This window comes from Megalobrama amblycephala, linkage group LG23, assembly GCF_018812025.1.
Source record: "Megalobrama amblycephala isolate DHTTF-2021 linkage group LG23, ASM1881202v1, whole genome shotgun sequence".
Taxonomy (NCBI): Eukaryota; Metazoa; Chordata; class Actinopteri; order Cypriniformes; family Xenocyprididae; genus Megalobrama; species Megalobrama amblycephala.
The window spans coordinates 6,378,632-6,391,871 of record NC_063066.1 but is presented as its reverse complement, the minus strand read 5'-3'; the positions used below and the strand labels follow the sequence as shown (position 1 = coordinate 6,391,871).

The following is a 13,240-nucleotide window of genomic DNA, read 5'->3' as shown; positions in this document are numbered from 1 at the left end:
CCAAAATAGTTTTAACATGGTGTTTTTTTTTTTTTTCCCTCCCATTTTTGTGTAGCATTAGTATTCAATAACAGACAATCTTGTTTTTTTTCCCCCTGTAATATCATGTCATCCACTGTGAGCTCTTGTCCTTATTGAAGAAAATCCCCCTCTGCATATTTCTTACAAATTACAGTATATCCACTCAGATACATTGTGTGCATGGTAATTTAAGGTGACACCCACACATAGCTGATGTTCCATTTTCACCATGAGGCCTTTATTTTAAAATGCAGTTAAAAGCAACGCTCTGCCATGGTGCATTATACATAAGCCTGCTTACATAGTGAGATTATGGAATGACACATAATTCAAGTTAGGTTTGTAATTTGCCCTGCCAAAGTTGTCCTCCTGCTTCTGAATGCAGAAATATTTGTTGAAGGTTTTGAAACCTTGCATCAGATTCTTTTTGAAATGTTTGTGGTAAAATCGTATTCAGATGTATTGCCTTGTACTGTCAATAATATAGTTACTATATATATATATATATATATATATATATATATATATATATATATATATATATATTAATCTAATTGATTTCTATATATATTTTAATTGATCTCAATAATCCTCTCTTTCGAACTGAAATCGACCCTTTCTTTGAGCAGTTCAAAACCTACCTCAGGGCAGGTTTGGACCTGATCTTTCTGTGATTTCTATTTTTTCTTTGTTCTTTTGGAGAATGAAACTTAAAACTCTTCAAGTTTTAAAGACATTAGGTTAAATAACAGTGCATGCCTTAGAGATGTATGTTATCTCTGTACATCTTAAGGGTATCCTGTATGCTTTGACAGGTATAGACTATTGAAATAACCCATTCAAAAAAATTATTCGATCCCGAATCATCTCCATTTCTGAAGTGCTCGTTATGTAGTATCTAAGAATCTCATACTTTGGGCAAATATTATTTTTGCTTTCATAAATAAGCTATTGTTTTTAATATTTCTTCTTACTTAGTCATTCTAAACACCACTTGGAAAGCAGCTGAGAGACATTACTGAAAAACAGACGCCAGATATTGAAATACAGAAATACAAAATACAGCATTATCAGATCATGTCTCATATCCGTTGGCCCCATATTTGGTGCATAAGCTCTGGTGTCTCATGCTAGCTATAAAGCAGTGGCACAAATGTCAGCATTACTTAACTTTAGTGGCCCCATCTCGATGTCTGAGAAACATCATGTCTGAATGTGCCTTGATGAATAGGAGGAAGGACATTTGTAGCGACCATTAAAAGATGCATTTCTCCCAGGAAACGCTCGTTGATGAAGGTCAATGGGATGCTTAGGGGGCTGGGAATGATGTCAGCATCAAAGAAAAGCTTGTCAAAATACAACATATTTATGGGCCATATGGCTCATAATACCATCAGAGGTCCATTCTGCATTCCGCTCAGCACCACGAAACTCTTTCCCACCCCTTTCACTCATCTCTGCCTTTCTTTTATCTTTTGCGCTCCCTGTTCTCAGACAGTGATTTTAGAGGTCAGTCCCTCCGGTGGTGGGGGTGGGGGGGTTGGGGGTTTCTGTCTGAATACACACTTTAGTTGTGGCAGATCAAGTAAATTCCACCATACTTGACTGATCCCCGGCAAGGCCATGAATATGCAAGAACGCTAGTCGAATCAAACGCTATAAGGCCTCTATATTCAGAGCAGGGGTGTATTTGAGGTCAGTGGCTTCGCCATCCTAAACTCATGTTACATGCGAGCCCGTCTTCATTCAGATTGGTAATAATATGCCCTCACAGGCTTATGGGGCCTCACAGTCAAACACATTTTCTTTGCATCAGGCTTCATGGTACATTCAGCTTTTCAAAAACATCATAAAATATGGGAGAGTATGTCCTTGAGTCCACAGTTTGTGATCTAACCCACCCTCGTTTCAATTATTCAAATACTGCTTCATTTTTGAATCTCGCCGGGTATAGGGCAGATGTGCCTAGATTTCTAACCAAACACATTTTTTAGAAATTCATGAACTGATTAATCTCTCTTGAATTTCTCTCTCTATATTGATTACTTCCAGTTGTGTCAAACTCCAGGCGATTTTTGCAGCATTTAGCCCATCAGCAATTCTTGTACATCTCGCCCTTTAGCAATATATTCTGCATGTTCGTTTAATACTCACAAGCTTTAAGTATGTTCTCTGTTTTTTTTTGTTTTTTTTTTCCTTTTTGTTTTTTTTTGATTCTCCCATAGATAATCATAAGTGAAATACAAGTTTGCCATTAACAGTATTGCCCTGATGCTAGTTTAATATTCTGGTTATTACATAAAAAAAAAATAAAAATAAAAGAAGTGTATATATCTCACATTATGCCATATATATATATATATATATATATATATATATATATATATATATGTATACAGTATATATATTTCAACTATATATATATATACAGTACAGTCCAAAAGTTTGGAACCACTAAGATTTTTAATGTTTTTAAAAGAAGTTTCGTCTGCTCACCAAGGCTACATTTATTTAATTAAAAATACAGTAAAAAACAGTAATATTGTGAAATATTAATACAATTTAAAATAACTGTGTACTATTTAAATATATTTGACAAAGTAATTTATTCCTGTGATGCAAAGCTGAATTTTCAGCATCGTTACTCAAGTCTTCAGTGTCACATGATCCTTCAGAAATCATTCTAATATGCTGATTTGCATCTCAAGAAACATTTATGATTATTTTCAATGCTGAAAACAGTTGTGTACTTTTTTTTTCAGGATTCCTTGATGAATAGAAAGTTCAAAAGAACAGCATTTATCTGAAATACAAAGCTTCTGTAGCATTATACACTACCGTTCAAAAGTTTGGGGTCAGTAAGAATTTTTATTTTTATTTTTTTGAAAAGAAATTAAAGAAATGAATACTTTTATTCAGCAAGGATGCATTAAATCAATCAAAAGTGGCAGTAAAGACATTTATAATGTTACAAAAGATTAGATTTCAGATAAACACTGTTCTTTTGAACTTTCTATTCATCAAATAATCCTGAAAAAAAATATTGTACACAAATATTTTGTACAATTGTACACATTAAATGTTTCTTGAGCAGCAGATCAGCATATTAGAAGGATTTCTGAAGGATCATGTGACACTGAAGACTGGAGTAACGATGCTGAAAATTCAGCTTTGCCATCACAGGAATAAATTACTTTGTGAAATATATTCAAATATAAAACAGTTATTTTAAATTGTAATAATATTTCACAATATTACTGTTTTTTACTGTATTTTTAATTAAATAAATGTAGCCTTGGTGAGCAGACGAAACTTCTTTTAAAAACATTAAAAATCTTAGTGGTTCCAAACTTTTGGACTGTACTGTGTATATATATATATATATATATATATATATATATATATATATATATATATATATATATAGGTTGCATTAAATCGATCAAAAGTGAGAGTAAAGACATTCATAAGGTTACAAAACATTTCCATTTTAAATAAATACATTTCTTTTGAACTTTCATCAAAGAATCCATCAAAAAATTGCATCATGGTTTCCACAAAAAAATATTAATCAGCACAGCTGTCAACACTAATGATCAAAACAAATGTTTCTTGAGCACTAAATCAGCATATTTGAATGATTTCTGAAGGATCATGTGACACTGAAGACTGAAGTAATGATGCTGAAAATTTAGCTTTGCCATCACATGAATAAATGACATTTTAAAACAATATAAAAATAGGAAATAGATATTTTAAATTGTAACATCATTTCACATCATTACTGTTTTACTGTTTCTGCATTTTTTATGTTGAGACAGCAGTGTAAGGTAGATTTTTTTTTTCTCACCAAAACAACCTAAATCCATTATATACTGTACATTTTATCAGCATGTGTGTTTCCTGGTAAATGAACAATGACCTTGACATTGCTAGGGTTGTGTTCTATCAGTTAAGCTGCACTGTAATGTAGGCTTGAAAAAGTCGCTTAATGTTTTTGGCGTTGTTGAAGAGTAACTATAAAGAGCTTCGAAATGGTACTTTTCTCTTGCACATGCTCATTAGATTCAACACATCCACTGTCGCTTACATTTCAGTGATGAATTTAAGAGGTTGACTCAGAAAAAGTGAATATAACTTTATTAGTTGAGTCAATTTTATTAGTTATTTTTTAAAACAAATTTCTTACACCAAAAATATTTAAAAAAGAAATGTGTTTAGTCACATGAGCTTCCTGTTGTCATCAATGAATGAGTGTTGCTGTAGTGTGGTGGATGTCACAGCACATTTGGAGCAAAAAGCAATTTGGTTTACCTGCATGCACTGACTAGTCACTTTTACCCGTTGATAACACCCAGCATTCTTCAAGGTAAATCCGACGAGGGGAAAAAAATAAATAAAAATAGCACCAACCTCTTTTAGTCTGTTCCTTGAAGAATGCTTTCTCTTTCTCTCTCTTTATGTATGCATGTGAATGTATATGTCCAGAGAGAGAGAGGACTTCATTATCATCTTACACAGTACATACTGCAGCTTAGCAAGCCAGATGATTTTGTAACTACAATCTCCCTATATCTGTCTGTCTCTCTATATTACAGGAGACGGCACTGAAACCACCACTCTATGGCACACTCTGTGGCACAGGTACAGCTCGCTCCCACAGGATAAAAATCAATCTCTAGCTGCCATTTCCTAAAGAGAGGGAGGGAGGGAGAGGAAGGCACTCACTGAAGAGGTGAAAACGTGAACTGTACAGAATCTCCAGCCTCAAACGAGTCCTAGAGAGCAACATCAGACTAATTTAACCGTCCAAAACTCTGCTTGTGACTTGTAGGAGGTTTGAAATGCTTTGTTTAAACCCTTTTGTCCTCATTCACCGGTTGCACCAAATAGGGCACAAGAGACACCTCCACTCTGCTTATCCAAATGGAATATGAATATGGCAAAGACCACTGTATAGGATGTTTATATAGATATGTATTTATGTATAGCAGCATCACAGTCCTTGTCGTCTGTGTGTCTATTTATTGATTTTGTTCACTTGATTGACACATTAGACAAAGTTCGATGAAACTTCGACGTGCCTGGTGGTTGTTTCCTTTTTTCTTTTTCATTCTATCTATCCTTTGCTCACCTGCTATTACTGTTTTATTTGTTCATTCTGTGCTCGCACAGGCGCCGTATCCGATAGATCTGTTATCATCACGGCCTTGACACGGCAAACTCCTCGTCACTGATTGCCGAGGCTTGTTAACGTGTGGCTAACATCGAAAAGCACGGCCCTCCTTAGGAGGTACCGGCACGCTTTGGCTGTGTCACTGATTGCCTCTGAATTTGGGACGTGGAAGATTCTAATATAGCCCTAATGCTTTACTAAGCTGCAATCATATGGGACAGCACTCCCGCTTTCTAATCAAAGAATCCCCTCGTACGCTGTAGAAAGGGACACCGGGTCTGACCTTTATGTGTTGTCTGTTGTAGTCCGCTTTTACCAGAGCCAATATAACCTGTGAGATGTATTTAACTGATTTTGAATAGAAAGCCTCCGGCGATCTGTCATACGAGATGGTAGGTTTTAGTTACATCACCTGGGTGTTTGTATATTCTGAAACTGACATGCTATGTATTCATACAACCAAGACGAAAAAACAACAAAAAAATAAGTATATTAAAAGTAGATAATACAATACAGTACAGAGCACGGAAATACAATGTGGACTATTCAGATGTTATGTCAACAGCAATAAATTTTACGATTAAACCAGAACTCACCCTACATGAGCACTTTAAAGTTGTGATAACAAGCATCCCACAGCTAAAGCTTTCTTTTGTGAAACTTAACAGTCGGGTATTTCCGTCTTGAATGACTATTACATCACTAATAAATTGCTTCGATGGATAGCACTTTTGTTCAAGCAGTAATTTACTCCTTTTTAGCAAATGGACTGATTTGTAGAAGTGTCTTTGGGCCCAAATGTTTGACCTCTTATTCATGCAGAGGTATCGGATGTCTTAATGGTGTCAAGTGTAACGCTCTGGAGTAGGAAACACAGAATGACTCACGCAGAAAACTGTAGCACTGTGCAAGATACAATTAGACATGCCTGGATATTTGCGATAGACGAAGAAAGAGATGGGAGAGAAAAAAAAAAAGAAAGAAATGGACATTTTCTTTTTAATGTAAGGGAGATGGTCACTTTCATTATATATGAAACACCTTACATTATCTTTGTATTCTACTTTGATTTGCCAACATGTGAAGTCAACTGTATATAACTGTTTTATGTATGTTTGAGCTTTGGAAGTTTATTAAAGTCTTTTGCATTGTACTGCACATTTCCATGCGTCATTTATTAACCAAACAATTTCACATTCGTATGCAGTCGTGTCTTAAAAAGTCTGAGACCAATAGTGATTTTATAGTAATAATAATAAAAAATATTATAATAATGATATTATTATATACTTATATACTTCTGCAAATGATGATTAAAAAAAGACCCCACTGTATATATTCCCATTGAATATATTACTCAATTTCCTTTTTAAAGCATAAAGTTTAAATGTTGTGGTTTATTAATTAAAGGGTTAGTTCACCAAAAAATGAAAATTCTCTCATTAATTACTCGCCCTCATGTCGTTCCAAACCTGCAAGACCTTCGTTCATCTTCAGAACACAAATTAAGATATTTTTGATAAAATACGATGGCTCAGTGAGGCCTGCATTGCCAGCAAGATAATTAACACTTTCAGATGCCCAGAAAGCTACTAAAGACATATTTAAAAAGTTCATGTGACTACAGTAGTTCAACCTTAATGTTATGAAGCGACGAGAATACTTTTTGTGCGCCAAAAAAACTAAATAATGACTTTATTCAACAATATCTATTTCAAAACACTGCTTCGTGAAGCTTCGAAGCTTTACGAATCGTTTGTTTCAAATCAGTGGTTCGGAGCGTGTATCAAACTGTCAAAGTCATGTGATTTCAGTAAACGAGGCTTTGTTACATTATAAGTGTTTTGAAATTTCAATGGTTCACCACTGGGGGGCGTGACTTTGGCAGTTTGATGCACGCTCTGAACCACTAATTCAAAACAAAAGATTCGTAAAGCTTCGAAGCTTCATAAAGCAGTGTTTTGAAATCGCCCATCACTAGATATTGTTGAATAAAGTCATTATATTTGTTTTAAAAAATATCAAAAATATCTTAAAGGATTAGTTCACTTTCAAATAAAAATTTCCTGATAATTTACTCACCCCCATGTCATCCGAGATGTCCATGTCCTTCTTTCTTCAGTCGAAAAGAAATGAAGGTTTTTGATGAAAACATTCCAGGATTATTCTCCTTATAGTGGACTTCAACGGACTCCAAACGGTTCGCCATTCCGCCTTCCGTATTCTTCATAAAGCTTACGCTGTATGTCCTACGCCTTCCCTATTCTACTTACGAAAAAAAAAGGAACTGGAGTTGCGTTCGTTCCGTAAACTGAAGAGGGAAGGCGTAGGACATACAGCGTAAGCTTTTTGAAGAATACAGAAGGTGGAATGGCGGAAGCACTTGCAAGGCGACCATTTGTGTTTATAAAGCATATACAGCTGTATTTTTTTAAGAAAATGACCGATCGTTTCACTAGATAAGACCCTTATTCCTCGTCTGGTATCGTTTAAAGCCCTTTGAAGCTGCACTGAAACTAATTTTGACCTTCAACAGTGGAGTCCATTGAAGTCCACTATAAGGAGAATAATCCTGGAATGTTTTCATCAAAAACCTTAATTTCTCTTCGACTGAAGAAAGAAGGACATGGACATCTCAGATGACATGAGGGTGAGTAAATTATCAGGAAAATTTTATTTGAAAGTGAACTAATCCTTTAATTTGTGTTCCGAAGTTGAACAAAGGTCTTACAAGTGTGGAACGACATAAGGGGGAGTAATTAATGACAGAATTTTCATTTTTTTGGGTTAACTATCCATTTAAAGTCTATATAAAACATGAAAGTGAAGTTGGGCCGCATTGGCTCTTTAAACGCACAAGTACTCTGTAGTCTGTGGAAGTACATAAATTACACAACTACATTTATTTAGCCCAATTATGCAACTGCACTGAAATTTATGCATCAATTTAAATACCTTTTCATAAGACTGGACCATGTTTAAGGCTCACTGATCACACAACTGTATTTTCTCAACATCTATTTGTCAGCAGGCCCAAGAGCCAGCCATTGTTCCTATGTATGTGGTTTCAAAGCATCTGTTCCAGAAGTTCACATGAAAGAAGGGAGAAATGAGAGGCGCAATAGAAAACAATTTAATTGCTTATCAAAGTTACTTTAAATTGCTAGACTGGAGAGCTAACCATTTCCCTTGAGGGAAATATGTCCTTGGCGATTAGAGAAGATGGTGCACATGCACTATGTTGAGCTTATATCTTCTTTTTTTCTGAGGTAGTGTGCAAATGTCAGCCTGCTATTAATATCGCAATGTAAACTTTCAATGTGCTAAAGTACATTCATAACTATATGTTGGCATGCACACTTCCATAAGAACTGAGTGATAGGACCATAACCAAAGCACGTTTGCTCTTTCGTAAAACACTTTTGCTCACTTCAGCTTGCACAAGCATTTCAGATAAACATAAAATCATGTTTAATGATTCTGTGTCAGATATGTAAGAGATAATGTGCAATCAGCAGGCTGCTGCTTCTACAACACAGCGTCTACCGAATAAATAAAAGAATATACATGAAATAGTGATTTGAATTTATATGATTTTATGTTTCTGTAGCTCAAACAGAAACAGTAGTGCATGGTGCTAGCAATGCCAAGGTCATGGGTTTCATATCCCAGGACATGTATGAATTAATTAAATATAACACTTAAATGCAGTGTACAGTAAGTTGCTTTGGATAAAAGTGTCTGCCAAATGCATAAATGTAAATAACATTTTATCGGTTGTTTGAGAAGAAATAGACTACAGAGTTATAAAAAAGATCATGTAGGAAAATCAGTTGCCTTATACAACGGTCAATTATAGGCTACTGTCAAGTGGTCATTATACAAATTTGAACGCAGAATGCCGCAATCGACCAATCACAATCAAGTATTTCAGAGAGTCTTATTGTCTTTGGATTTAAAGAATGGGCAAAAATCTTCCAACAGATTGGTCTCCATCTGCTGGCCAATTATGTTTCTTAAAGATATGTAATTTAGCCATTGTTATTCTTCAAACTGACTGTGACAGCTGAGAAGAGTTTTGTGTGTTGGCTCTGCTTGATTTGTGGCATTGAACTTAAATGTATTACTTGTTTGACAGCGTTTAGAGGAAGGAGAATTCCCATTGAATCAAATAGAAATGCTAGCTGCATGCCATGAATCATGTGGCCCCATTTGGTGTGCACAAAACTAACGTACCTGCATGTTCGCTCATAATCGAATAAAGCAACTGTCAATAAGGAGACTGATTAACTGAGTCTGTTAAGTTACAGCCTTAATAATGGAGATGCCTCAGGGATTGACCACATTAGCCTAAAACAACCTTGAACGTGTTGTACACTCTAAAAAATGCTGGGTTAAAAACAACCCAAGTTTGGTTGAAAATGGACAAACCCAGCGATTAGGTTGTTTTAACCCAGCGGATGGGTTAAATGTTTTATTTAACCCAACTATTGTTTAAAAATGACTGTATTGCTTGCTAATAATGTTGGAAATTAAAAGTCAGACAGATAATTACTAAAGGCAACAATAATAATCAAAAGGTGAACAGTTATTAATAAGCAATTTAATAAATGTTTATTGTTTAATTATTCACTACACTTATTAATGAATGTTCATTTATTAAACATATTAATGAATGTTAATTGGGTTCATTTTAAGCAACAATACAGTAATTTTTAAACAATAGTTGAGTTAAATAAAACTATCTAGCAGGTTGGGCAAACATTTAACCCATCCGTTGGGTTAAAACAACCCATTTGCTGGGTTTTTCCATTTTCAACCCAACTTGGGTTGTTTTTAACCCTGCATTTTTTATAATGTACAGTTCACCCCAAAAATGAAAGTCATTTACACACAAAGTGAGACTTTGTTCATTCAAATTAATACTTTTATTCAGTGAGGATGCATTAAATTGTTCAAAAATGATGGCGGAGACATTTACTGGGAAAGATTTGTTGTTCATATAAATGCTGTTCTTTTGAACAGTGTATTCATCAAAAAATCCTGGAGGGAAAGTAAAACATATAATAATATGATAATACTAGTAAAACATTTCTTGAGCATCAATTCAGCATATTAGTACGATTTCTAAAGGATCAATGGACAATGAAGACTGGAGTAATGATGCTGAAAATTCAGCTTTGCATCACAGAAATAAATTATATTATAAAATATATTAAAATAGAAACCAGTTATTTTAAATTGCAATAATATTTCACAATTTTACTGTTTTTGCTGTATTTTTTTATTTTTTTTTCATCAATAAATGCAGCCTTGTTTTGTTTTGTTTTGTTTTGTTTTGGTCCCCATTGACTTTCATTAAAACAGTTCTTCAAAATATCTTCTTTTGTGTTCTACAGAAGAAAAAGTCACACAGATTTGGAACGTCATTAGGCTGAGTAAATGATGACAAAGTTTTAATTTTTGGGTGATCTATTGTTTTAATGTTACATTTGATAGCACTTTCACATCTGACTTTGCACACTGTTCCAGTCCTCAGTAACACATCGCTTGATTTTCACTTTTCTTTTCCCGTGTGTGTTGGTGGGAAAGAATAAATGCATAAATTATTTCTAAAAATAAATAAGGAGTTGCATTTAATTTTGTTTAATTTAAGGAAACTTAATGATTCCAAACAAGCTGCACTGCCACAGCACAATGAAAGTGAAACCAGTGAGGAATTGCATTACTTAACTCTGAATGCCTATGAAAGAACCTCTCCAGCAGGTGCTGACTATGAGAGTACTGCACCATAGGAGAGCTCATGAATTAATAAATCGACTGGACTTTAGAATGACAAAATGAATCTCGAGGAGGACAGACCAGGATCAGATTGCTGAGAAAGTGCAACAAAACATATGTCTTGAGATCATATTTATAATTCATATCGATCATATCCTGTGTCCTCAGTATTACATCACACACAGAGGGGCAGAATGGGGCCGGGATTTGAGGGTACCGGAGAGTCGTCCGACGTTATAAATGATCAGGTACACGAGGGAATTACTGCAGACTGAGAATATTGTGTCCAAGCCCCAGAGGGTTTGCTGATTATCTCTATGTAGTGCTATTTATGCATTTTCTGTACAGCGGTGAAGGAAACAGGAAGATGGTCTCTGTTATTTGCACTCAAGGCAGTACAGCGCACTCCTGCTGCCAAATCTCTGCCAAACTGAATAATTCAATCGTGCTTTTTTGCAGTTCTACATTTGTGTGTTCAAAAATCGAAGCGGTTCTTAAAGGCGCCGGTTGTCGCTGTGGCTTGTTAAAATGTGCCCATTGGTTAAAAGTACAATGGTATAAATATTCACAAGCCACACGGTGATAACTATTTTTAGGCTGCATAGATTTACATACAATTGCTCTGAGATAGATGATGTTATTGATTAAGGAAAAGAATTATGATTCTGTATATATGCAGACGTTTCTTTCGGTACAGAAGTGTTTTGTCAATTAGATCACATTCAAAAGCATCCTAATGCAGAAGAGACTGTCTTAAATGAAACACGACTGACGTTAAAGCAGCTCTACCACCATATAGCTTTTTTTTTTTCTTGGTTTTCGGGGGAGATTAGGAATTGCTTTTAAACATGATTGTTGCTCTTGTTTGTCTAGGATTGCCAGGTTGTATAGGCTTATTATTCCAAAGGGAAAATGTAAAAAAGCTTCAAAATAAATACACTGCTGTCTGATTAAATGCTCTCCAAATTCAATTGAAGAACGTTGTTATACACTAATCTTCAGGAGGACACTGTCTAAGAAATACATTCTTCTGAAACAAGGGATCAGAATTCAATTTCCAGAGCTTGTTTTTCATTTTGTCTGCATAGTCATCCTACACTCCTACACAAATGCTGGGTTAAAAACAACCCAAGTTGGGTTGAAAATGGACAAACCCAGCGGTTGGGTTAAATGTTTGCCCAACGTGCCAGACAGTTTTATTTAACCCAGCTATTGTTTAAAAATGACTATATGGCTGGCTTAAAATGAACCCAAAATAGGTTGGAAATTAAAAATCAGACACAAAATTACTAGAGGCAACAATAATAATCAAAAGGTGAACATTTATTAAAAAGCCATTTAATGTTTATTGTTTAATTATTCATGAAACTTATTAATAAATGTTAATTTATTAAACATATTAATGAATGTTAATTTCCAACATATTTTGGGTTCATTTTAAGCAAGCAATACAGTCGTTTTTAAACAATAGTTGAGTTAAATAAAACCATTCAGGGTTAAAACAACCCAATCGCTGGGTTTGTCCAATTTCAGCCCAACTTTCAACCCATTTTTTTAGAGTGTAGCAAGGTATCTTTTGCATGCCACATCTTCAGTATTTAAGTAATGTATTTCAATATTTAAGTAATGGCATGATGTTTTCAAGTTTTTTTAGTATGTTAAAGTGGGATAGTTCATCCAAAATCAATATTCTCATCATTTACTCACTCCAAACCTATTTGACTTTCTTTCTTTTGTGAAACATTAAAAGAAGACATTTTGAGAAATGCCTCACCAAATGGATTGGTTACCAACATTCTTCAAAGTATTGTCTCTTGTGTTCTGCAGAAGAAAGGAAATAGTTAAGGTTACGCTCACATGACTCTTTCACTGTTATCTTATATAAAGCACGGCTGAGTCACTTTCATTGTAAGGCATTTGATTTAATATTAGTGCTGCTTTATGCAATTTATTTGCAATGTAACATACTGAAGCCTTGGCTCATTTGACATTATAAAAAATTTAAAGAATTAATTCACATAATGAAAATTATGCCATCGTTTGCTCGCCCTAATGTCTTTCAAACTCCTTATGACTTTCTTTCAACACAAAAGGAGAAATGCATTTTCATTGTATGGAAATAAGCAGCGTGGTTCAAATTGTCTCGTTTTGTGTTGTACTGTGAAGAAAGTCAAATAGTCTCGGAATGACATGAGGGTGAGTAAATGATGATAGAATTTTCATTTAGTGGTGAACTATCACGCCACATTTGTGAAAAACACA

General features: G+C 34.7%; 1 protein-coding gene across 2 annotated transcripts in view; it reads left to right on the top strand.

Moving 5' to 3' along the window:
* The window catches only part of pcdh11 (protocadherin 11), a 216,068-nt gene that overhangs the window by 19,874 nt on the left and 182,954 nt on the right, over positions 1-13,240 (top strand). Inside the window, exon 4 of one of the 2 annotated variants that reach the window (XM_048176127.1) lies at positions 4,620-6,350. The exons of the other annotated variant lie outside the window; for it this stretch is intronic. Coding sequence (XP_048032084.1) covers positions 4,620-4,703 — 84 coding nt within the window. The 3' untranslated portion in view covers positions 4,704-6,350. Of the gene's footprint in view, positions 1-4,619; positions 6,351-13,240 lie in introns of those variants that run through there. 2 annotated transcript variants of the gene reach the window in all.